The 27,278-nt window shown below is 35.8% G+C and overlaps 1 protein-coding gene across 2 annotated transcripts in view; it reads right to left on the bottom strand.

The window, feature by feature from the left end:
- Rnf13 (ring finger protein 13) overlaps nucleotides 1-27,278 on the bottom strand; it is a 170,918-nt gene that overhangs the window by 98,579 nt on the left and 45,061 nt on the right. For both annotated transcript variants that reach the window (XM_004643911.2, XM_023704085.1), the window contains exon 4: nucleotides 10,510-10,635. In XM_004643911.2, coding sequence (XP_004643968.1) covers nucleotides 10,510-10,635 — 126 coding nt within the window. The remainder of the gene's footprint in view (nucleotides 1-10,509; nucleotides 10,636-27,278) is intronic.

Raw genomic sequence — 27,278 nt, 5'->3', positions numbered from 1 at the left:
TTTTTTTTTTTTTGATACATTTTCATTAAGTCAGTTTCACATAATTAACTTTAAGTAGAATAATTTTCAACTATGAGCATGGTTTCAATTTTGATTCATGAACATGGTTTATCAATGAAATAATACAAGTTAATTTCACCATGTTCTGAAAAAGAGTAAAAAATCTTGTTGAACTGAACTGAACATTAAAAGGTAACCACAGTGGAAAAAAATAAATTTTATACTTTAAAAGTAACACAAAATAAATTAAAATGAATGAAAAATTGTTTCATTTATGCTTTTTGGTAAAACATTAAATATAAGAAAACTACTGGTTCTACCATATTTTAAGCTTTCTTAATGTCAGACTTTATACTTAAGAAACAATTTTGTTTATTTGTATATATCTCAATCCTAGGAAAATATCTCTCACCTAAATAGTTTTTAAAGTAATGTGCAACTAACTTAAATGTTTATCCAGCCCTATTAGAAACATGTAAGCCACAAAAAATTTCCTTATTAGATGCCCTTTATACCTCATAGCTTACTTCAGCCATTGTGGATTAAAAATATTCCTGATATATTTTTCATTTTACCACCTTAACCAAAGGGCACCCAATATGAAATGACCTTCTCCAAACACTCAAGAGTCACCATGAACATTTTAACAGACTGCACGTTCCTTTCTGTCCTTAACATGAAGTGTCATACTTTACTTCCTTTTTTTCACTGGCTTAGCAACTGGTAGACTACAGTCATTGTAGCCTGCTTTTCTGTAGTACAGATACAAAGGACTAAACCTAATAAGAATTATCTCTTTACGGAAAAATTAAGAAAATAAAACCTCAAAAAAAAAAAAAAGAAAAGAAAAGAAAACTGTGAGAAATGTGTTTTAAAGCTGATGTATTGTGATGTTTGTTACGAAGGCACACAGAGGCATGTTCCCTTATTTCAAGTACATTCAGTAAGAAGTGACCTTTAGCAAAATGGCATATAACCACCACATATTTACTTAGGTATAGGGAAACAGTGAATTTATTTCATTAGAAAAAAAATTCAGTAGGGCTGGAAAAAGTGTCTATATTGTATAAAAACCATACTTACTTGTCTCAAAATTACCAAAAAACAGAAGCCAGGAAACCAAAGAATTTATGATGTCATTTTAAAGTCAAATTGCTAAGTACATGAGCAAGCAATTTTTAAATACTGGGAGAATTTAATATAAAATAACAAATAAAAAGCAATATTTGAGTTTATAACTGCTTGGGCAGAAGCATATTTTAATGTCCAGATCAGGTTTGAAAGAAAGAAACAGTTCACCTCAATCAGTACTTTTTTTTTTTTTTAATTTATGTATTTGGTACACAGTCTCGCTATGCAGCTCGGGCTCTTAGTGATCCGTTTGTTTCCAGTCTCCCTAGTGCCGGGACTACGAGCGTGCGCTACCACCCAGTTTTGGTGGCCTGCTTGGTGTGCCCGGGGTTCTGGGTCTGGCACAGCATGTGGGCCAGGGATTGAACCTGGATCATTGCATGTGCCTAGGTAGGAGCTTAGTCTGCTGAGTTATCTCCAAGGCCCTAAATCAGTACTTCTAAAACTATAGTTCATGACACATTACTACTAGGCAGTAAAATCCCAAGTGAAATTTAAAAAAAAGTTTGTTTTCATATACCAAAGTATTATACATAGTACAGGTTAGTACTACTTTATGAAACTTTGTTGTATGAATATGTGAGATATCTGACACCCACACATATAGTTCTTAATGCTCTGCAGGCTGTCTGATGATTTTCTACATATTGCAACAATTATTATGGAACATGTCATCATAAAATCAAAGTTGTTATGTTAGGGGTCACTGAATGTGGTCATTGTCAATGAAACTTAACATTGTGTCTGGTACTTAAATAGTACTTAAAATAATAAAATAAAGTTAACTCGTTTGATGGTAACATCAAGAAAATCTGAATAGGGGCTGGGGAGATGGCTCAGTGGAATAAGCGCTTCCCTGGCAAGCGCAAGGACCTGACTTCAATCCCTGGTCCTGCAAAAAAAAAAAAAAAAAAAAAATCTGAATAATCTGTACATGCATCTATTTCTGATACCTAGTTAGACTGAAGTAAAACTAAATGCTTCTTCTTTTTTTTTGTACCAGAGATCAAACTCAGGACGAGGCACTTGCAAGGCAGGCACTGAAGTTGCTGAGCTGCTTCCCTGGCCCCAAAACTACTTCAAATAAAAAGTATACTTTGTAATGAACTTTACTAGTAAACAATTAGTGACTCTAATCATAAGATATTTAAACATCTCTAAGAATGAAAATTAAGATTAAAATTACTTATAAAATATTCTGCTACCTATGTTTCCTAAAGTACATATTAAAATGAAGGCTCTGATCAAATCGTAAGTATTTTTGGATACTGACAGTATTCATATTCTAATCAAATCTTAATTACTTCTCAGCCTCAGTCTCCATTTCAACCCACTCACACAGAAAATAAAGCTTTTGGAAGAACTTTTTGTGCACAAAAGGTTCACTCTTTCAACTTGCTATCTGCCTACTGTGAAATTTCAGCAATGACAGGGATTTGCACTGCACTTGAAAAATAACTCACAGAGCAACAAGGATGAGAACTTTACTGCTCAGTGCCACCTAGTGACAGATCTGAGTAGTGCATTGCTATTCTACCGTCTGTTCACTACACAGAGCCACACAAAATGTAACAGAACCACACAAAATGTAACCAATATTCCAGGCTGGGTGTGGTGACTCACACCTGTAATCCCAGCATTTGGGAGGATGAGGAACCCACTCACTGTGAATTCAAGGCCAACCTGGGCTACACAGTGAGACCCTGTCTCAAAACAAAACAAAACAAAACAAAACAAAACAAAACAAAACAAAACAAGTAACCAATATTCCCCCAGAACTTAGCTTAGAAAAGACATACTCATGGGCTTTAAATTATAATCAAGCAAAGGAGGAAAAAAAAAAAAAAAGAACTATAGTGCAAAAGAAAAAATCCACAATAAAGAAATACAACACACAGTACTGCTACATTTTGCTCTGGCCTCAGCAAAGAATCTTTTCCATCACAAGGTACTTTTAATAACCACCAGGGTTGTTTTAATAACCATCTTGGGTAGTTTTAATAAGCAATCATTGTAATGACTTATAGTAAATGTAACATCACTTTGAAACATTTGACATCAATAAATAGTTTAAGTAGGAAGCCCTTTCAATATGAAGGCCACATACCAATAGTTTAACATGATCTATAGATGTAAAAATATCTGAAAGCTCTAAATCTAAAGAAATTACTTGATAACAATGTCTAGTGAAGTCTGGTTAAAATAATATATTAGGCCAGGCATAGTAACACATGCCTGTAATTTCAGCACTCTGAGAGGCTGAGGCAGAAAAATCACAAGTTCAAGTGCAGCCTAGGCAACTTAGCAACTAGTGAGACCCTGTGTCAAATTAAGACTAAAAAAATACTGAGGATGTAGCCCAGTGCAAGGTCCTGGCTTCCATCTCCAGTATCACAACTGGGGTGTGATGGGGGAGTAACACATTAGAAAGTAACAAATCTCTCCAACTAAGTAGTAATATGAAGATATTCTTTTTATTGTTCTTTAAATTGAACATACAGTATATACTTTTAGATTTTTTTTGATAGTATGTTTCAGAACACGAAGATACCCAGTCAAAACAACAATAAAAATATGGCATAATAGAGATACCATGTAGTTTTGGAGCCTGGTCTCTTCTGACCATCCAGCTACACACTGGGTTTTGGCAGTTCTAGCAATATGAGATACCTGAAACTTCACTTTAGTGTTCAACTTAACCCTTCCTCCCTGCCCTGGCACTGGCAATTGAATCTATAATCTTTCCACTGAGCTACAACCCCAACGTCCCTGCTTTTCAAGACATGGTCTTGCTAAGTCACTCCACTGCTCAGGCTGGACTCCAATTTGCAATCCTCTTGCCTCAGCCTCCCACAGTTCTGGCATTACGGGTGGTGTGCCCTGCTGCACCCAGCTTCCAGCTTCATTTATAGGGACCTCCACAGACCTCCTCCAGAAAATGCCCTTTAATCATCTTAATGAGTGGACGAATACACAAAGCTGCTTGATTGAACCTTATGTGGGTAGAAATGTTTCCAACCTTTGGGAATTCTGTGTGTGTGTGTGTGTGTGTGTGTGTGTGTGTGTGTGTGTGTACACATGTGCATGCACGTGCATGTGGTACTGAGGACTAAATCCAGAGCCGTCAAATTGAGCTTCATTCTCTTCCCTTTCTATTTTGAGACAAGATCTCACTAAATTACTAAACTGTCTAAGCTGGACTTATTTTGCAATCCGCCTTTCTCAGTCTCCCACATGCTGGGATTACAGGCACACACCAGCATACCCAGTTTTCATCCTTTGAGAATTCTTGAACATATTTCTTTATCACCTTTTTAAAATTTTCCCCAAAGGGACTTTTTTGGTGTTTTTTTTTAATGATTTATTTATTTTTACTATTTTCTTTTTTGGTATAGGGAATCAAATTCAGCACCACGCCGCTGAGCTACACTTTTAAAAGTGTGGCCCTACCACACTTTTAAAAACACAATTCTGAGGTAGATTTATAGCAAAGGCTATAAATCACTAAGAATACCTAGAAATAGTAGGACATATTAGATAATGATATTAAATGACTTGAGACAGTACTTTCCAACTCAATTTTTGCTGAAGTGACATATACTTGCTTAGTAATGCTGAAATAAAATTACAGTGCATGCTCTGAGAATGCCAATAATGTTTGCCCAGAGGACCGAGAGGGAACAATGAAAGATATGGCCAAGAAAACTACAGACTACTTTAGGAATCTAAATCTCTCACACAAAAACAATCCAGAACATGTTTGTGGAAATGTTTTCAATTCTTATGAAATATTTGGATCTTGAGAAAAATAAGATAACATATAGATTTAGAAATACTTCCAAGGACATTAAATAAAATGAGCATAAAATATTATCCCTAATTGTATTATTCCTAATCTACTTAAATCATGTTGAAAATCCTTCAATCTGCATATATTTATTAGTAGGGGCATACAATCTATAACATTTCCTTTCCCTTCACAGAGATTACAGAGACCAACATGGGATTAAATAAACACGTAACACACAAAAGAAAGAATTCAATTCTGTGTTAAAGGAAATCAGAAAACATTTCATGCAGAAGATATTTCTTCATCTTAGATCTCTCCCTCATAATTCCTCACGGTCATATTTCTAACTAAATATTTAACAAACTTGTTTATCAAAGAACCAACAATGTTTTTAAATTCCAATGTTCACCCTCACCAAAAACATTTCTAAACAATTACATTTTGTCACAGTAAAAAAACTCAGCATTATATAAAGACAAACAAAACAGCATTGTTTTGTTGTTCTGCCTTTCTTCTAAAAAGGTTAAGTTTTCAAAGAACACAATTTTTGTCAGTGTTACTAACAGTGATTATTTAGTTTCTCTTGTGGCCCCTCTGAATATTTTTCACATATCTAAAGGCTGACTATGAGTTTTGCCACATCACTTCAGGGCAAAATAAATTTAAAGGTTCAAATGTGCTTCTCTCAAAAAAGAAAAAAAAATCTTAACAATGCAGTCTTTATTGGGAGGCAATTCACTATCCTCCAAGAATTGTTAATTGCATTGCTGCCGTCCTAAGGCTGTCTCTGAGTAAGCCACTTGAGTATTTGTGTAGAGAAAATCTGCCATTTTCTTTATAAAAACAATTTTTATTTTATCACTAACTTCTAAGGAAGAAGTAAGAAAAAATCAGTTTTCTTAAGTTCCAGTACATTTACCTTCCAAAAAAATTTTAAAGAAAAACAAAAAGTAAATCCTAAAAAAAATTAGCACCACTAATCATCTGAAATATTTTAATTTTTATTCTGAGTTTCTTTTCTCTTCACTGTCTGTAGTGTAAAGAGTACCTTTTTTCCTAGGGAAAATACTAAAAGCAGCAGCCAGTTCTTGTTAATGTGAGACGACCTGGCTGCTGCTTTGTACTGAAAGCCAAAAAATAACCCTGCAACCACAATCAATTGTAGCATTGTGCATAGTGCTGAATTAAGCTTTCCTCAGTCCTCAATTCTAATGAGCTATATGAGGAACAGGTGAATACGTCATTATTTTTTAATTATTTGCTTAAGTTAATATATTCATACAAAATTATAGATGCACATGCACTATGGTTTATCTACAAAGATACAATTTTTGCAATTCAGATTCTATGACGTAGTTTATATCAAATGGAATAATCAATTAGGTAGCTCAAAAAAGCAAAGCTTTTTAATTGAAGATTATGGCCACCAGGTGTAGTGGTGTGTGCCTGCAATCTCAGCATGCAGGAAGCTGAAGCAGAAAGATTGTTCCAAGTTCAAGGCCAGCCTGGGCTCCACAGTGAGTTCAAGGCCAGCCTAAATTACACAGCAAAACCCTATCTCAAAAGAAAAGTAAGCTAGTATTTACCAACCAGAAGCTACACTACAAAAGAGCATTTTGAGATAAGATTCTAGTTGGTCCAGTAACCAAGAAAACCATATCCTTTACCCAACCTAACTTAATATGTCATCCATTAATTATTACTGTTACAAATTTATAAAACTGTTATTGTATATTATACACTGGCACAACTAAGCCAAATCAGAAATTTATTACATCAGCTAATAATGGGTTACTATATCACAGTATAAATTATTAGTCAATAATTTCTGAAGTCACCATCTTTGTCATTTCTACCTTTATTCTATCTTATTCAAATGATAAAAAGCACGAAACACCAATAGCTAAAACCTTGGCCCTTTTTATGTGTGCTAGGTATTATTTGATAGGCAATGCACATGGATTATTTCATTTGTTCTTCAAAGTAATTGTATGATGTAGAGAACACTGCAATTCTTATTATACAGAGACACACAGAAGTAACACAGCTCATCCAAGGTCACACTGCTAGTAACTTACAAAGATGGAATAGAATGGATAGATATTCCAAACCTTCATTATAGTCACTGTGCATTCTCTGAAAACTAATGTTCCTACATTTAATACAACTGAGAAAAAGATAAAATTTAGCAGAAATGACATATGTAAGAAAGACATAAATATATAAAGAAATAAATATTGTTAAAAATAAAAGAAAACAAAACAAAGCAAGAAACAAAAAATAGTACATATGAAAAATATGTAAACATGTTTAAATGGGTCATTCTCTTATAAGAAGGGAAAATGTTTAAAACTTTAAACTTCACCATCAGGCAGGGGATATAATTCAGCGTTCAAAGTGGTTACCTGGTATGCATTTTTTGTTTCTTGCTTTGTTTTGTTTTCTTTTATTTTTTTAATTTTTTTTTTTTTTTTTGGCAGAACCAGGGATTGAACTCAGGCCCTTGCGCTTTCCAGAGAAGCACTTATTCCACTGAGCCATCTCCCCAGCCCCTCGTTTTGTCTTCTTGAGACACAGTCTATACCCTAGACTCCAGGCTTGCCTTGCCTAGAACTCACTGTGTAATCCAGGCTGGCTCTGAACGTGTGGAATTCCCCTGCCTCAACCACCTGAGTACTGCATTTATATGTGTTCACCACCATGCCAGGCTCACCTGTACACATTTTTAAAGAATACATAATGCACAAAATCAGAAAGCTTACTCTCATAAAGTTTGATTTAGTAAACTTTTATTCATCACCCACTATGCACTATGAGACAAAGTAGACGTATAAATATAATTAAAACATTTATCCTAAATACTATATGCTCACAAATAAGTGAAATATACATAAGATAATAGCAAGGTGATAAAGAACAATAAAGGAATTATCTGCAGCAAAAGTGTGCTGTGCTGATGGACTAATTTACTCTGCCAAAGAGGAGGGAGGAAAAAACGGTAAGACTTTTGGAGCTGGGGATATGTTCAGGTCACATGTAAATAATGAAGCAGTAAGACAAATGGGGGTGTTAAGTTATCCTGGACCAGAAAAAGAGCACAAAGGCATAAAAGTAGGCAGCACAGCACAGCAAGGTGACAAAGTTCAAGCAGGTGATGTGGCTGCAGCATGAAATGTAAGGCAGGACAAGGACAGATGAGCTGGAGTAAAGGTGAAATCAAAAACCTCCATTAGAGGTACTCAGACTCATGATTATGATAAACTAAAAACACAGGAAGGAACTGGGTTACCAATTCACTCCTGTATTTTTATCCTTAAAAATAAATATTCAGTGAGCTGGACATGGTGGTGCATACCTGCTAAAGCAGGACTGTAAATAAGGCCAGATAACTTAGTGATTTTACGAGACCTTGGCTCAAAACTTCAGCAAAGGGCTGGGCATGTAGTTCAGTGGGAGAGTTGTAGGTTCAATCCTAATACTGCTAAATGAATAAACAAATATTTAATGAGTTATTTCCCTAACTTTCAAAGTGAGCCACCTCTCATCCTCAAGTGAAAAATTGTAACAACTAAGTAATTTGTTCTGACCAAATACTATACTGAATCAGAAATTATATGGCATAATTGAGAAATAAAGCAAAAGAAATTGGTTATTTTTAATTTCTAAGCAGTAAGAAATTAATGAAATGTTATGATAATATTTCATTTTATTGGGAACAATCTGCAATTTTTTTTTTTTTTTTTTTTGTACCAGGGATCGAGTTCAGGACCATATGCTTGCCAGGCAGGGCACTTATGCCACTAAGCTATCTCCCTGGCAATCTGTAATCATTATAGTTTAGTTCTTGCTCAAACATGATAGTTTAATTCAAAATACACAACTGTAAGGAGTAAGAAATCTTTTTATTTATTTAATTTTTTGAGACAGGGTCTCACTATATAACCCAGGCTGGCCTTGAACTCATGGCAGTTCTCCTTCCTTGGCCTCCTGAGTGCTGGGATTATAAGGAGTAGGAAATCTTACTTAAATTTTATTTCAAACTCTATTTCCCATTTAAAGGTTACTGAGAGTCAGATATGAAGCTTTTATACAACATTATTATCATTTATAATGTTATACATTTTCAAACCCCTTAATATTCACTATTTTTTAACAAGTTTATTGTAGACGTATTATTCATTTAATGTAATAAAAGTAACAGACAAATTCATGCACAGCAAGAATGAGGGCAACAGAGAGAAATCAACTATGATCAAGCTATGGAAAGTAAGTGGCATAATATCTATCGCATGATTACTCTGTAAGATATCTGCAAGACACTACATGACACCCAGCACTGAGGTAGTCTACAAAAAGGAACACCAAAGTTGTCCTATACAGGATTCAGTGCGGCTCTGCTGTGAAGACTAGTCCAAAAGCAGATTTGTAAAAACCATACCCTTTAAGTAGCACTGGTAATAAACAGAGTTAAATAAAACTGTACGAGGCCACTAATTTCAATTAAGCTCTTTTACTGGACCTAAAAGACCAAGCAATATGCAGTTCAATCACAGTACTAAGCTTGTGAGAATCGCACGAGGCCTTGTAACCCATCAACTAAGCTATATCCAACTGCCCGGTTAATGAATTATATCCAATTAAGTTTTTGCCTATCCCTTACTTGTATTTTTCTATAAATGCTAACTGACGTGTTGGTATACTATTGAGTAGAGTTCTCAGAATCAGCTCTGCTTCAGAGAGACACCTGATCTGCCAGTCATTTATGTTTTGATTTTTCTTTCTTGATATTCTACTTGATGCAACTGGCCCAAGGAATTTTCCTTTTTTTTTGTTTTGTTTTGTTTTGTTTCTAGAATTTTCCTATTTGTAACAGTGAGGGTGATTCTATGGTGAACTTTGTTGTTACCATTGTTTGTGACAGGCTCTAATTATGCAGTTCAGTGCTGATCTTGAGCTCGGGATGCTGCCTGACCTTGATGACCTTATGATGAACCTCTTGCCTCAGCTCCTGAGCTCTGGAATTATAGGCATGCGTCACCATGCCTGGCTCGATGAACTTTATTTTACTATTTGAAATGACAGCTTAACCCACTTCAGAAAGACAAAATTTGATACAGAGACAAAATAAATGTATCACAAAAGAGAAAGCTTATCATCAGCATAGATTCAGTTATGGATTAGATGTTATACTGGGACTCGATGAGTTAAGGCATTAAAATAAAATTGAGAGTTGAAGCTTCCATTTCTAGATTAGACTAACTAAATTTCCACCAAGATACCCAACAAATACATGCAAATTGTTAGAACCAGTACTGGCAATTTATATATGCTACTCCCAACTTGTTCATTTTCAATCTTAGGAAAAATCAAAACTGATGGTATCTTCTTTGTACTGGCTAAAAAGCTTCCAAGTAAGTGTGCAGCAAACACAGTAAATGTGTAAGACTTAAAGAAACTTGCTCCTATCTTTTTGCCTTCACCACCTTGTTCTCATTTTCTTTTTTCATATGAATAATTTTGCATAGTATCTTAAATCTTTTTGGAAACAAGAACATTAAAGTTAAGCAATTTTAAAAAGACAATAGTACCTTTATATCAAAATTACAATCAAGTCTTCTAATTAACACGATGAAAGTGGCAGATGAGTTGTCTTTTACTGGTGGAGGCATTATGGGTTCACAAGCATTCTCTGGTTTTGAATTAATCAAAAAACCCTGAAAAAGAATTGGTAATAAAGTTACTGCTTTGTTTCATTTAATGAGTCAACTTACCTCTGCATATGTCTTTATCTCATGTTTCACATTATGCTAGATACATTATGTGGACCCTAACTGTTCACAGTTTCAGAGCTTCTAAAGTAGTTTTCCATTTCTTCAGTTCTTTAAAGTAAGTTCTATTTTAATATTGATGTTTTTTGTTTTAATCATACATAGGACAATCAATGAAAAATGACAACCACTATTGACAGTGATGTGTTTCTCCACATGACTGACATTCCCAAGCCAAGAAAATCCTTTTCTCCACAGGGAATAGGGAACTTGGACAGGGGCTGAACACAGGGCCTTTGCACTGAGCTAGGGCCCAAATCCTTTTCTATATTTTATATCAAGACAGGGTCTCACTAAGTCGTTAAATTTCCTGGGCTGGGCTCAAATTTGACATCCTCCTGTGTTATCCTCTCAGACTTGTGGAATCATAGGCATATACCATCATACCTGGCTGCAAATCTTTTTATAAATTATTTTTAAATATTACTTCACATTATCAAAGGAAAATGTACATTATATGTAAATTATTAAGAACTTACTCTATAGAAACACTACTATGAGTAGGTAAAACCACATGTAAAAATGTTTGCTTATACTTGTTTACCACAGCAAAAAACAGAAGTCATGCACATTAATAATTAGCTATTTGAAATTATATTCATACAATAGAACAATATAACTATTTAAAATGAAATTTATGATTATATACTAATTGAAACAATATCTCTAAGATAATTAAAGGAAAATAGCAAGCTGCTTTCCCAGAAATACAGTATTCTTTGACATCACAGAATGTATTAATGTAGAATTTTGTTAATAAATTAAAACAGAAAAGCCAAGTGGTTATCTCAACACGTTCAAAAAAGCTGAACCAAAATATAAAAGGGATAGTCATGTTCAATAAACTCATTCGTAAGAAAAAATAAGGAATAATAGGTATGACATAATACTTTAATAATAGTTCCCCCATGGCATTTAAATTTGTCACAACAACCAATTAACAGGATTTGGAAATTTCTCCTGCCCTCAATTGTACTGTCTGGTTTGTAATAAAGCAAGCTTTTGTGCACATTTCTGAAATAAAATACATCAGTATTTCATTTATTCAGAGAATAGGTTCTCTTCTTGATTATATAAATTTTTTGATTTTGCTTTACAGAGACACAGAACTACAGTAATCCTTCCAACAACGAGTATTTTAATCTTGCTAAATTTATACCTTTTTTCATTTTTGCGTTCTCTTGTTTTAATGCAAAAATCAAAGAGTGCACTAAATCGTTTTGAATATGCAATTAAACTCAACCCCTAAATCATATCAAGAAGGCAGATACAGTAATTAAAGACAATATGGCGCCAGGCATGCCATCACATGTCTGCTGTAATCCCCAGGGCTGAGGCAGGAGGATCACTTGAGTCCAGGTATTCAAGGCCAACCTGGACAACACCTGGAGCATACTCCCTCCAAAATGAAAGCAGTTACTAAATGAACAATGGCAAATTTCCCATCAGAGTAATGGCACCTCCATCAAGAATGCTACCTTGCTAAAGCAAAGTTAAAAATAAACTCCCAGTTGGGCATGGTGCAATTTATCTGTAATCTCATCAATTGAGAAGCTCAGGCAGGAGCATCACTGTAAGTTTAAGTTCAGCCTGAACTACACAGTGAGACCCTACCTCAAGTAAACAAAGACAGCTCAGTAGAGCAGGCCAGCAGGGCCAGCACAACAGAACTGGGGTTTTTTTGTTTTGTTTTTTTTGGCAGAACCAAGGACTGAACTCAGGCCCTTGAGCTTGCCAGGGAAGCACTTATTCTACTAAGCCATCTCCCCAGCCCCCAGAACTCTGTTTTCTGAGGTGCTCTGAAGAGCCAGCAGTTGGTGAATGAGGTAAATTGGTCCTGTGCTTTGGCAAACAGACACATGGAACAAAAGTGGGTGTGAGGGGCCAACATTTTACTTCAATGGAATTTGAGTGAACCCCAGCAGCAGAACAGACCCAGGTCATATCAATGCCAAAGCTCTGGAATAGAATAAGGAAAGAGCCATCCAGTTACACTGGACTGCCAACAGCTGGAAGCATTAGAGGATTAGGGAAAAATCTGAGAGGCAGGACCTGGTTCTGCTCTAATGGCCATCTTGGCCCATGAACACAAGCAGACAAGCAGCCAAGCAGTCTCGGCCTGCAGCAGGACAAGGGTACTCCTCCACCTGAGACTCCCAGGAAATGCTAGAGGTATGAAATCGAGGAGGCTGTGCAAGGTCCAGAAGGAGCAACTGGGTTGTTCCATGGGTCAGGGATCAACCCCAGGCTCTCTCCACTGAGGAACATCACAGCAACTGGGTACACACCATAAAGTCAACCACAGGAGAGATGGGCACAAAAAACATTGTCAGCTGAAGGGCAGTCCCAGCTTCCACATTCAGAGACGAGGATCACTCAGAACAAATGCTACTGCGAACCTGGTGGAATTACACAGCACACTTCTGGGAATTGACTTGGACACTACCACAAAACTGTGGACACCATGGGAATTCTACTTTTTTCTTTCTCTTTGGTTGTTTGAATGGTTTTACTTTTTCAGTCTGGTTGGTATGAGTGTTTTTAAATGTATTTTTGTTCGTTTTATTCTTTATTTAGGTTTCTTCCCTTGATTTTTGTTTTCTATTCAACTTCTTTTTCTATTTCCTCAACTATCTCTCTTGATTTTATGATACTTTCATGTGAGTGAACAGTCTCTTTCTGATTCACTTCAATATTCTTTTGCTTTCTCTTTCATTTTTTCTCTCCTGCCCTCTCCCCCAGTTCCCCAAAACACTACTGATTATCCTTTCCCTTACACCCTTGCTTCTATTATATTTCTCTTCATTCACTTTTCTCTGTTCTGTCCCATATCCTTCTTAAATACCCCTTAAACAGTATAACATTATTCTCCCAAGGAGCAACTCATGGCATACCAATCCCTGGTATATGTCAAATGTTCTTATATAACTGTAGAACTTCTTCCTATGACTTAAGAAACCAAATTAATAGTTACACATTTTATCAGTTGCTAGGCTGCGCTTGATGTTACTGTTGCTAACTGTACTGATAGCCAGGATGTCATACATGTTGAAATGTTTTTCTTTTCTTTTTTTTTTTTAATTTTAGGGAAGGGTCTACAGGGTGTTCAGGGTCTTACTACTAGATTGGACTCCTAGTGATCCACCTGTTTACAGCCTCCCAAGGGCTAGGATTACAGGCATGTACCACCACGCCCAGTGATCGAACCCCTGGCCCCTACACCTGCTTGCAGGCACTTTAATCCACTGAATTATTTGGCCAGCCCTTGAAATCAGTTTTTCTCCCTTGTATGACAATACTGATTGTCTGGGCTCATAACCATCATCATAGTTGGGTACCAAAGAACTGGGTGTTCAGCCAAACAAATAGCAACATCTCACCCTTAACAAATTGGGAAGGTAATATCTTGGGACAGACACCAAAACCAAAAACCACCTATTCCTAGCAGTCACCTCTGAAGAACAGACATTTCCTATAGAGGCCACAATACTGGTGATAAAAGCTACCTACCATGAGAAATTTATAGGCATCAGCATAGAAAACTAAATAAAAAATTTTTAAAAATAGAAAAGAACAAGATACAGAAACAAAAAGTGTAAGGGGCCGGGGAAATGGCTCGGTAGAATAAGTGCTTGCCTGGCAAATACAAGGGACTGAGTTCAAAACCCCGGTTCCACCAAAAAAAAAAAAAAAGAAACAAAAAGTGCAACACCAGAGTTCCAGCCCACCCAGGACAGGTCCAAGGGACAATGAAAGCAGTTCAAAAACAGGTGTGTGAGACTACAGAGTAAGTCAGATCAGAAATAATCTCTGAGGTTAAAAAGAGAGAGCTTAAGGGGCCGGGGAGATGGCTCAGTGGAATAAGTGCTTCCCTGGCAAGCACAAAAGCCTGAGTTCAACTCCTGGTTCCACCAAAAAAAAAAAAAAAAAAAAAAAAAGAAGAAGAAGAAGAAAAAAAGAAAAAGACAGAGCTTATGACCATAATGAAGGGTTTACTCTGCAAATATAGAGTAGACATAGATTAAGAAAATAAAAAAACATAGGAGCATAGGAAAATGATCCATGCAACAGATTCAAACAGATACTGAGGAAATTAAACATTGAAAGTTTGCAAAACTGCATAAACAAAACTGAGGACAGAATTTCAGCCCTAGAAGATAAGATCTTAGCTAATGATCATGAAAAGAAAGATCTCTTAAAAATAAAAAAAGACCATGAACAATCAATCCAATGGCAGTAAGATGATGCAAAGAAAAACATTAAGATCTGTTGGAGTAAATGAAAAAGCAGGAGTCAGCACGAAGAACATAAAATAAGAAGAAGGAGGAAAATAAACAAACTGTTCAAGTAATGGCAAAAAGAGTTTCCAAGCATGGAAAAAGAATCTGACATACAAATAGGTGAGGCATATGGACAAATTAGCCATAAGCAACATAAAGCTATACCAAGGCGCTGATTACTATATAAGTAATCAAGATTCCAGAAATTCCACACAAGAACAGAATATTAAAAGCTTTTGGTGAAAAAAAAAAATCACCTATAAAGGAAAACCCATCAGAATCACAGCAGACTTCTCAATACAACCCTCACATTAAGGAGAACTGGGACTTAAATACTCTAAGACCTGAAAGAAAATAGCCTCCAATCCAGACTATTTCAGAATTAATGAAGAAATAAGGTTATTCCATGACAAAGAACTTTAGAAATTCAGGATCATCAAACCAACTTTACAATGTAATCTGACAGATATTCTAAGAAGAGGTAACAATGTGCATGATTCCAAGAACACCAATAGAAAAAAGCCACCAGCTAGGGCAAGCAATGAATAATATAACTAAGAACTCATAAGTGAAAAGAAGTCTAGATCTGATGGATTCACTGCTGAATTCTACAAGAAATTTACAGAAGATCTAATGCCACTGCTGATGAAACTCTTTCATTGAAAGGGAAGCAATATTCCCAAATTCATTCTTGGAAGAGAGGACTGCCCTATACCAAAACCAGAGAAGGAACCAACCAGAAAAGAGTACTACAAGTCAGTCTTGATAATGAATATAGATGCAAAAATCCTTGGTAAGATACTAGCAAACAGAATGCAGAAAATCACCAAGAAGATTATATACCATAGGATTCATTTGAGGGATTCAGGGATGATTCAAGATACACAAATCTATAAATGTAATATACCACATGCAAAGAGCCAAAAATAAAAATCACGTGGTCATCTTAATAAATGCAGAAAAGGCATTTGGCAAAGTCCACATCTGTTCATGATAAAAACACTACAGAAAGTTAGATAGATGGTCTTTATCTCAATCTGATAAAAGCCACAAACAAACAGCCAACATCATACTGAATGGACAAAAACTGAAAGCTTTCACTCTAAAATCAGGAACAAGACAAGGATGTCCACTATAACAAATCCTATTTAATATAGTACTGGAAACATTAGCCACAGCAATTAGACAAGAGAAAGAAATACAAGGAATAAGGATAGTAAAGGAAAATGAAGTTAAACTATGATACGATACTCTATACAGAAGACCCCAAAAAATCCAGCAAAAGACTTGTAGATTTAATAACTGAATTCAGTACCATAGCCAAATACAAATTTAACACTCAAAAATCAAAAGCAGGCAATGGTCTTGGGACACCCATATCCAGCCCAGCCCAGGCCATCCAGCCCAGCCCATCCAGCCCAGCCCAGGCCGGGCGAGTGTGTAGGAGAGCTTCTGGCTTCCCTGTGCCCACGGGAACTCTCCGGACCAAAACCCAGGCACACCACATGAATGAGACCTTCTGCTGCGCCCTCAGGGCCCCTCCACCCCTCCAGAGCCACTGCCCCCAAGACCGCCAAGTAAACAAAAACTTCTGCAATGCTCTCGGGACCCTCAGATACAGCCCAAGCCCAGACCTGGCTAGTGTGTGGGAGAGCTTCTTTCTGCACTCCCTTGTGCCCCCTGGGCCAGGGACACAACACACGGGCACAACAGGTTCACGTGCAAGGGCTGCAGCAGGAAGCAGCTGAACACAACAGCTAGACCCAAGCCAGGCATGACTGGTTAAACTCAAACTTAATAGATCTGCACCCGAATTTCAGTAGGCACTAAGGTTATAACTGAGCCAACGCTCTACACCAAATGTCAGAGGTCAGTGCTATATGAAAGGACAAAGAGAAGGAGCAAAAGGCAATCTCAGGCCCTGAACCCACCCAGAACAAGTGCAGAGGACACTCGCTCAGCTGAAATGTATGAATTAATAGAATTGGAAGTAAAGAAACAAAAGTAGAAAGTTATAGAGAAACTCAGAGCAGAGTTAATTTCTGAAATAAAAAAAGAAATCTCTGAATTCATAGCATTTGAAGTAAAGAATCACATAAAGAAACATATGGAGGAAAAGCAATGCCCACGCAGAGCAAGTGCAGAGGACACAGGCTCAGCTGAAATGAATTAATAGCATTGGAAGTAAAGAAACAACAGCAGAAAGGTATAGAGGAATTCAGAGCAGAATTAATTTCTGAAGTAAAAACAGAAATCTCTGAATTCATAGCATCTGAAGTAAAGAATCAAATGCACAAACATATGGAGGAAACCCAATCTGAATTAACTTGGCAGTAAAAGAAGTCATAACTGCTTCTAAAAAGACACCGATAAAAAAATAAATAAAGGAGATTGGAAAAATGACAGATTCCTTGAATGAGCAATATAGGAAAGAAAAAGATCGCATGAAGCAGAGTCAAAGATATAGAGGAACATAAAATCTCAATCACAAGCCTGTAAAACTGTTTGAGTGATAGTGAAAATAGTTTCAGATCTTGAGGATGCTGGTGAAGCTAGTGAAAAGGTAAGAAAAGATCTCTTATAAACAACCACAATGCAGGAAAAAATAATTCATCACCTGTAAGATGATGCAAAGATGAACAATGTGAGACAAATAGGCTTCAATGAGAAAAAAGGGGTCAATACAAATGTTATAAAAAGAATATCGGCAGAAGTAATAGCAGAAAACTTCCCAAATATGAGGAAACAACCTGACATTCAGGCAACAGAAGCAATATAGAAAGCCAAATAACTTCAACCTAACTAAAAACATACCAAGGCACATAATAGTCAAGATCCCAGAAACCCAGCACAAGAATAATATACTGAAAGTCGCCAGAGAAAAGAAGCAGATCACATTCAAAGGAAAACTCATCAGAATTATGGTCGACTTCTCTTCACAAACTATGAAGGCAAGAAGAGCATGGAACAGAGTACTTCAAGTCCTCTACGACAACAAATTCCAGCCCAGACTACTATATTATGCAAAACTCTCCTTCAAGTTTGATGGAGAAGTGAAATACTTTCATGACAAAGAACAGCTAAAGAATTTCATGATGACAAAGCCAACCCTACACAGGCTACTGAAAGTTGTTCTAGAGAGGGACCAAAATGATCAGAACTCGATGAATGAGATCAGAAGCAACCAAATAAATAGGGCAAGCAATTAAACACAGGACAAAAAAAGAGTAACAACAGCAGGTAAATAACATGTCAACACATCTCAATTATAACCATCAATGCAAATGGACTCAATTCACCAATTAAGAGAAATACACTGGCACGGTGGATTAGGAAACACAATCCAACACTATGCTCTATACAAGAAACACATTTAACTCATAAAGAAATTCATAGGCTGAAAGTCAAAGGATGGAAAACAACACTACATGCCCCAGCATCTCAAAAAAAAAAAGTAGGAGTAGCACTCCTGTTCTCACACAGTCTAAATTTTAAACCATAAATGATAAAACAAAATAAGGGTCACTATATATTCATTAGGGGAAAAATTCAAGAGGAAGAGGTAACACTCATAAATGTATGCGCACCAAACACAGGAGCACCCAACTATATAAGACAAATCTTAATGGACATGAAAAAAATAATATCCAATACCACAATCTTAACAGGAGACCTTAACACTCCCTTACTGCAAAAAGGTAAGTTAAGCAGACAAAAAAATTAGCAAAGAACTAGCAGAACTAAACCAGAGCTTGGAACAAATGGACTTGTTGGATATCTGCGGAGTATTCCACCAAAACCACAGCTAAATACACATTTATTTCTGGTACACATGGATCATATCCTAAAATAGACCACATACTAGTCTATAGGTCATGCTTAAGTATATTCAAGAAAACAGAAATTTTCCCATGCATATTATGTGACCACAGTGCAATGAACCTGGAAATAAATGAAAACAGAAACCAGAAAAAAAAAAAAACCCTAAATACATGGAAATTAAACACCACCCTATTCAGCAATCAATGGGTCATAGATGAAATTAAACAAGAAATTCAACAATATCTACACTTCAAAGAAAATTCAACCACAACGTACCGGAATTTATGGGATGCAGTTCTCAGAGGGAAATTTATAGCCGTGAACTCACAAATTAGGAAAACAGAACGGGAACAAATAAACACCATAATGCTGCACCTCCAACATCTAGAAAAGGAAGAGCAAACCAAACACAGAGCCAAACACGGGAAGAAATCATAAAGATTAGAGCAGAAATTAATTCAATTGAGATGAAGAAAACCGTTCAAAGAATTAATGAATTAAAAAGCTGGTTCTTTGAAACATTAAATAAAATCGATAAGCCCCCCTAGCTAACCTCATCAAAAAGAGGAAAAAAAAAATCAAATACAAGCAATAGGAATGAAAAGAGTATAATCACCACAGATCCAGTGGAAATTCAGCAGATTATCAATAGCTACTTTGACAATCTTTACTCGCACAGAACAGAAGACACAGATGAAATGAACAGATTCCTAGAAAGGTACACATTACCAAAACTGAATCAAAAACATATAACAACTCTCAATAACCCAAAAACAGTCAATGAAATACAAAATGTAAAAAAAGCCTGCCAACAAAGAAAAGGCTAGGTACTGATGGATTCACAGCTGAATTCTACAAGAAATTTATAGAAGATATAATCCAATATCCCTCAAACTCTTCAGTGGAATTGAAAAGGAAACAGTTCTCCCAAAATCATTCCTGGAGGTAAGTATTATACTAATACCAAAACCAGGGAGAGACTCAACTAAAAAAGAGAACTACAGGCCAATCTCCCTCAAGAACATAGATACGAAAACCCTCAATAAAATACTAGCAAATAGAATACAGCAAATCATCAAGAAGATCATACACCATGACCAAGTAGGATTCACCCCAGGGATGAAAGGATGGCTTAATACTTGAAAATGTATTAATGTAATATACTATATCAATAGAGCAAAATCTAAAAACCACATGATCATCTCAATTGATGCAGAAAAGGCATTTGACAAAGTCTAACACTAATTCATGTGCAAAGTCCTACACAAAATTGGAATAGAAGGCCTCTACTTCAATTTGACAAAAGTCATCTATGACAACCCAACACCTAATATAATTCTAAATGGGGAAAAACTGAAATCTTTTACTCTCAGATCTCGTACAAGACAAGGATGTCCTCTATCACCACTCCTATTCAATTTAGTTCTGGAATCATTAGCTAGAGCCATTAGACAAGAGGGAGAAATAAAAGGAGTAAGAATAGGTAAAGAAGTTAAATTATCATTATTTGCAGATGACATGATATTTTACTTGGAAGACCCAAAAACCTCCACCAAGAAGCTACTAGAATTGACAGACAAATTCAGTAGCATAGCAGGATACAAAGTCAATACCTAAAAGTCAATAGCATTCCTTGATACAGATAATAAATACACTGAGAGGGAAATTAGAGGAACAATACCTTTTACAATAGCACCGAGGAAAATGAAATACCTTGGAATTCATCTAACTGAAGAAGTCAAAGATCTTTTCACAGGAAATTACCGTACTATTAAATAAGAAATCATAGAGGATTTCAGAAAATGGAACAATATTCCCTGCTCCCAGATAGGAAGAACCAACATTGCGAAGAAGGCCATACTCCCAAAATTGTTATAGAGATTTAATGCAATCCCTATCAAACTACCACCAACATACCTCCCAAACCTAGAGAAATCGATCCTAAAATTTATTTGGAACCAGGAAAGACTTAGAATACCAAAGGCAATCCTGGGCAACATAGACAAGGCAGGAGGCATTACAATTTCTGACTTGAAATTATACTATAAAGCTACTGTGATAAAATCAATATGGTACTGGCAACAAAACAGAACTGAGGATCAATAGAATAGATTAGAAGATGCAGAGGCTTCTACGAACACATTCAGCCACCTGATCTTTGACAAATGGGCTAAACACGCTTACTGGAAGAAAGATGACCTCTTTGACAAATGGTGCTGGAAAAACTGGCTCTCTATATGCCAAAAACTGAAACTTGACCCAGGTCTATCACCAGGCACTAAACTAAAGTCAAAATGTATTAAAGATCTAAACATTAAAATAGAAACACTAAATCTCCTGGAAGAGAAAGTAGGAGGAACTCTTGAAGACATAGGGGTAGGCAAAGTGTTCATGAACAAAAATCAAATCACAGTTAACACTTGAAAAAATTGACAATTGGTACCAACTCTTACTGAGAAGTTTTTGCACATCAAAAGAAATTATCAACGAAGTGAAAAGACAACCCACAAATTTCGAAAAAATGTTATCTAATAAGCACTCAAAAAAGATCTGCTCTCTAGAATTTATAAAGAACTAAAATATATTAGGGCCCCTAAATTTAAAGATCCAATCCAGAAATGGGCATCCAAGATGAACACACACTTCTCAGAGAACGAAATTAAAGAAGCGAATAAATATATGAAAAACTGTTCTACATTACTAGCAATACCCCTACTGGGAATTTTCCCAGAGGAACTGAAAACTTCATATCATAGTGATATATGTGTACCTATGTTTATAGCAGCATAATTTGTGATAGCCCAATTTTTGGAAACAACCAAGATGCCCATCACCTGAGGAAGAATGGATGAAAAAGATGTGGTATTTATACACAATGGAGTATTACTCAGCTATAAAGAATGATAAACGTGAAGCATTTATATTTAAGTGAATGCCACTTGAAGATATAAGTGAAACAAACCAGACCCACATGTGCAAATATCATATAGTCTCCCTAGTATAATAACTTAAAAGAAGAAATACAAATAGAAAGGTATAACACAATTAAAAGGAAAGTGAGAACTTGAGGATTGGACAACTAGGAGAGAGCAAGGAGAAAAGCTGGGAAATATGACAGGGACAAAGCCAAACATTTATACACACAGAATGGGTAAGACTATGATCCTGAGAAACATTAGCAGGTTTTTGAAACTAGCTGTTAATTGGTAGGATTCTCTCCCTGACTAACTATATATGCTGATACCTGTGAACCAAGAAACTGCACTGAAGATAGCAATGTGTAACAGAAGCGTTACATTTGGAATGCCTGTCATTCTGGTCTTCTATATATGTAGTTCTTGTTATGACATACCAATTATTACCATACTGCCTCTTAAGTAAATGTTCGTTTTTTTAGGGGTTTTTGTTTTTATTTTTGTTTTTAAAAAAGGATAATAAATGGAAAAAAAGATACAAGGAAAAAAATTGTCACAGGACTGTCCTGCTACAATGCTGTATATGGTTAGATTTCTAAATTTCTGTGTAAAAATACATAATTGTTTATTCATATTCTTTAAATATTTTTAATTTTTAAAATGTTTTTCTCCATATTCTGTAGGGACTTAAAGTTTAACATATCAATACTTGATGTTCCATGTTATTCCTGAGATGTTTGATATTCAGACCGACAGTGAGGTTAAACCCAACTGCGTATGTTGTATGGTAACAATAAGCTTCACTTCTGGAGGGTTAAAAACCTAAGTTTGCAGATCAAAAATTAGAGAAATAGAAGGCCTGCAAGGACAGCCAACATTTTGACTCTAGCCTTTCAAGGTCAGTGAAGACTCAGGACATAGGAGAACCTATATTGTAACATCATGTAACTCAGTTGTGTCCCAAATTTTCTGATCAAGGAGATTATGAGGCCACAGAGCAATGTGATCGATGTTGTAGAGTGTGCCTAAGGAGAGTCACATGGAGAGAAAACATTCTCTCAGGCTTTCACAGAGAGCAAATTGGTCAACCAATGGCCATTACTCATCCACATGGCTGATACTGACAAAGGATCTGCAACCTGCAGTAGGGTTACAGGATAAATCCTGAGGGGACTTGACTGATCTTATCAGATACAAAAGTTATGTTTTTTGTCATATAGGTCTTGCTTTATCTTGATCTTAACTATCCAGTAGAAAAGTATAAAAACAAGGTATATAAAGTAAAGCTATATTAATATGCTGAGCTGTGAAAGGCTCAAGTCAACAACTTCTGCAGATAACCCACTAGTATTGTGGACAGCTGGACTGTGTTGGATTGTTCTGCTGAATTTATGCACTTACAGTATTTAGATGCCAATGAAATACCCATCTCTGGCAGGACTAAACGAAAAAAGGGGATATAAAGGAAGGACCGTTTTGTATCTATACTACAAAATAGGATAGATATACAGCTACTTTCACTTAATTCAATAAGAAAGATTTGTACTAACAGTGTTTGGACAGGATATCCTGTCTGTATGTTGTACTATGGATAACCACTAAAAAGATAACAATGTACAATGTGTTAATTATTGAAACTGTCCTCTTAATCAATTTTGAAACTGTCTCATTGCTATTTATTTCTCAATAAAATAAAGTAAATTAAAAAGCATTCCTGTATACAAGGAATAAGCATACTGAGACATAAAATAAGGAAACAACATGTCCAAAGTGTTGCAAAAAATAAAAATCATAGTCAATCTAACGAAAGTAAAAGATCTATACATTGAAAATTAAAGTACTCTGAAAAAGGATCAAAGAGGATATTGAAAAACAGAAAGATATCCCTAGCTCATGGATAGGAAGAATCAACATAGTGAAAACAGCCATACTCCCAAAACTATTACATAGATTGAATGCAATCCCAATCAAAATACCATTAGCATACCTCACCGAACTAGAAAAAACATTCCTAAATTCATTTGGAAACAGAAAAGACATAGGATAGCAAAAGTAATTCTGAGCAATAAAGGCAAGGCAGGGGGCATTTTAATATCTCACTTGAAATTATACTACAAAGCTGCTTTAGTACAGGAAAAAAAAAAGATATAAGGATCAATAAAACAGATTAAAAGATGTAAGTCTGGGCAGATAGGTCAGCGTTCTGGGCACTTGCTGGCAAGCACAAGGAACCAGGTTAGATCCCTGGTACAACATGCAGTGCTGTCCTGGAACCCTGAGCATGGCCAACCACTGAAACCAGACATGGTGGTGCATACCTGTAATCCCAGCACTGAGGAGGCTGAGGCAGGAGGATCACTATGAGTCTGAGCTATATACATAGCCAGACCCTGTACTAAATAAATAAATATTTTTTAAAAAGATTAAAAGATGTAGAAACAACCTCAACACACTCAGCCACCTTGACAAAGGCGTCAAACATGTTAAATGCAATATAGCTTCTTTAATAAACGGTACTAGAAAAACTGACTTTCTACATATCAAAGACTAAAGCTAGACCCGTATCTCTCACCATGTACTAAACTAAAATCAAAATGAATCAAAGACCTAAACATTAAAATAGAAACACTAAATCTACTGGGAGACAGAATAGGTAGAACTCTTGAAGACACAGATGTAGGCAATGATTTCATGAGTAAAACCTTTACTGCACAGGAAATAATACGAAGAATCAACAAGTGAGATCTCATCTTATTAAAAAGCTGTGGCACAGCAAAAGAAATCAGTAGAGTGAAAAGATAACCACAGAGTGGAAAAAATTTTACTCAGTTGTTCCTCATACAAGAGATTAACATCTAGAATATATAAAGAATTTTTAAAAAATGAGAACCCCTAATTTAAAGACCCAGCCCAAAAATGGGCATCTGAGATGAATACATTTTTCTCAGAGGAAGAAATACAAATAACAAATAAATATATGAAAAGTTGTTCAACATTTCTCTGTGGTCATTTGAGAGATGCAAACTGAAACAACACTGAGATTGCATCTCATTCCAGAATGAATGGCTACCATTAAGAAGTCAACCAATAACAAATACTGGAGATACTGTAGATCATTTCTCCACTGGTGGTGGGAGTATAGACTGGTGCAACCACTGTGGAAATCAGTGTGAATTCCTCAAAAAAATAGGATTAGAAGTCCCATTTGATCCATTATTCCCTTTCTGGTGTCCCTCTCAGAAGAATTAAAAGCAGCACAGCACAGTGATATATTCTCAACATATGTATAACAGCACAGTTTGTAACCACCAAACTTGGAAACAGCTCACATATTCATCAACCAAGGAATGGATTAAAGAAAATGTATTTTTTTTAACATAATGAGGTACTATTCAGCCATGTAGAAAGATAGACTAGACATTTCTAGGTAAACAGATGCACCTTGAGACCATGCTCTTAAGTGAAACAAATCAGTCACACATGTGTAAATTGTTTCTCTGCTGTGAGAAACTGAAATGGTAAATAAGGACAAAGTGTACAATAGGTATTGTAAAATAGGAAGAAATGGTTCAAAATAAGAGAACTGGAGAAGGAATAGGGGGAATGGAAGGGAGTGAAAAGAAAAAAAATGATAAAAAGGTAAAATGGAAATAAATCTTTGTAAATAAGGAAGGGAAATGGGGTTGGAGAGAGGAAAAGGGATCAGTGGAAAAAAAAGAATCAAGATACATACAGGTACAAATTTCCTATGATAAATGTGATCATTATGTATATCTAAACTGTATCAATAAACTTAATAAAAAATTATGCCAGGTGTGGTAGTGCACGCCTGTCATCCCAGCACTCAGTCGGCTGAGGCAGAAGGATTGTCACAAGTTTGAGGCCAGCCTGGGCTACATAGTGAGTTCAGAGCCAGCCTGTACTACACAGCAAAACCCAGTCTCAAAAACAAAAACAAAGATACATGCCCATTTCAGAGATGTTAAATTGCGGTATAATGAAATGCACCTTAGAATCAATGAAACATGGTACAAACAAAAGGAAACTACAAGTGGGAATGGAAGACAATTTCTCCTTTTTAGATTGTTGTTTTAGATTACTGTTAAATCTATTATAGCAAGCATATGTTATTTTTAAATTTAAGAAAACATAAAAATCAAATCTAAATAAAAGTTCTCAAAACAAACTTTCCGCCCCAAATTGACTAAATTTTTATGAAAACATCATGTAAAATGTTAAATATTATCTTTCCTATAAGTGATTCTAAAATGAATGCCTTGCTAAAATAATAGCTTACTAATTCCTACCCTTCCCTCAGATGTGGGCTATTAAAACTAAACATACAAATTTTCTTTATTTCATCCACAAAGCCTAACAAACAGTATGATGAACTTTGTTGATTAATTTGGCAAAAACTCTCAGACCCCTAAAAGAATACTTGCCAGGGTGCTGCCCTGTCACACTTGGGGACGGTCCTTTCTCATTAAAAGGACACTTGTTCTACAATCAAGGATCCTCTTTATCCACCCTTCTGACAAGGGCTCTTTATGTTAATATGTAAGAACCTTAAGAAAACTAGGAGACTCAGAGACCAGCCTTCTCATTGCTCTTGTAATCCTCTGATAATTAAACATGGACACTAGAAAAAAAAATAGTGCTTTCAGACTGGTATCTCAATATGATCCAATATACTCCAATACATTTATTGTATGTAAATATGCTGATTTTCTTTGAAAAGCTTTTAAAACTACATTACACATAAAACAAAGAGCAGAAAACATAATTTTTAGCTTGCTGAATTTTCATGAACTGAACAAATCTTCATCAGTAAACAGAATATTAACAATGATCAAGAAACTTCTTACTACTCATTATTCTCACTCCATCCCAGACGACACTGCCTGGATTTCTAAGCATTTAGTTTTGGTTCTTACATTTAATATAAACAGGATAGTAAATGCTCTTTTACACTTACTTCTTTCTCTAAGAACTGGATTTATGAGACTCTTTCCTACTGCTAAGTTTCCACAATGCAGAGAGGTACTCTGTAGACCTTTCATTTTCATTTCTATATAGCAATATTGCAACCTGTGAATATACCCCAATTTATTCCAGTGTTGGTGAGCACTACTTTGTTGCAATTACAGTGTTACTATAAATATTCTATTGCTCTTTGGGTTCAGGCCCTTTTGGTGACCCTTCTGGGTTCAGTTCACCTTTTTGTGAGCCCAGGTACACATCTACTGGAGACATACACAGAATTGGAATCACAGGTCCTCAAGCTAAATGATAGGCTACCAAGATTTGATAAATACTGCCACGTATTTAGCTTTCCAAAATGATTCAGGTCATTCATTTTTAATCAAATACTCAAGTAACCTAAACGTAAAAATCACATTTAACAAAATCTTGACTTAGTATTCCAGAAAATATTTAGTTCAAGATAAACAGAACAATTACTTTTGCTACTAAATTACAGTGGTTAAAAAGGTCATAGAAAGAAAATTCAACA

This window comes from Octodon degus, unplaced genomic scaffold (genome assembly GCF_000260255.1).
Source record: "Octodon degus isolate 3935 unplaced genomic scaffold, OctDeg1.0 scaffold00186, whole genome shotgun sequence".
NCBI classification, from domain to species: Eukaryota; Metazoa; Chordata; class Mammalia; order Rodentia; family Octodontidae; genus Octodon; species Octodon degus.
The sequence above is the reverse complement of the archived record's forward strand: the minus strand, read 5'-3'. Positions and strand labels throughout refer to the sequence as shown.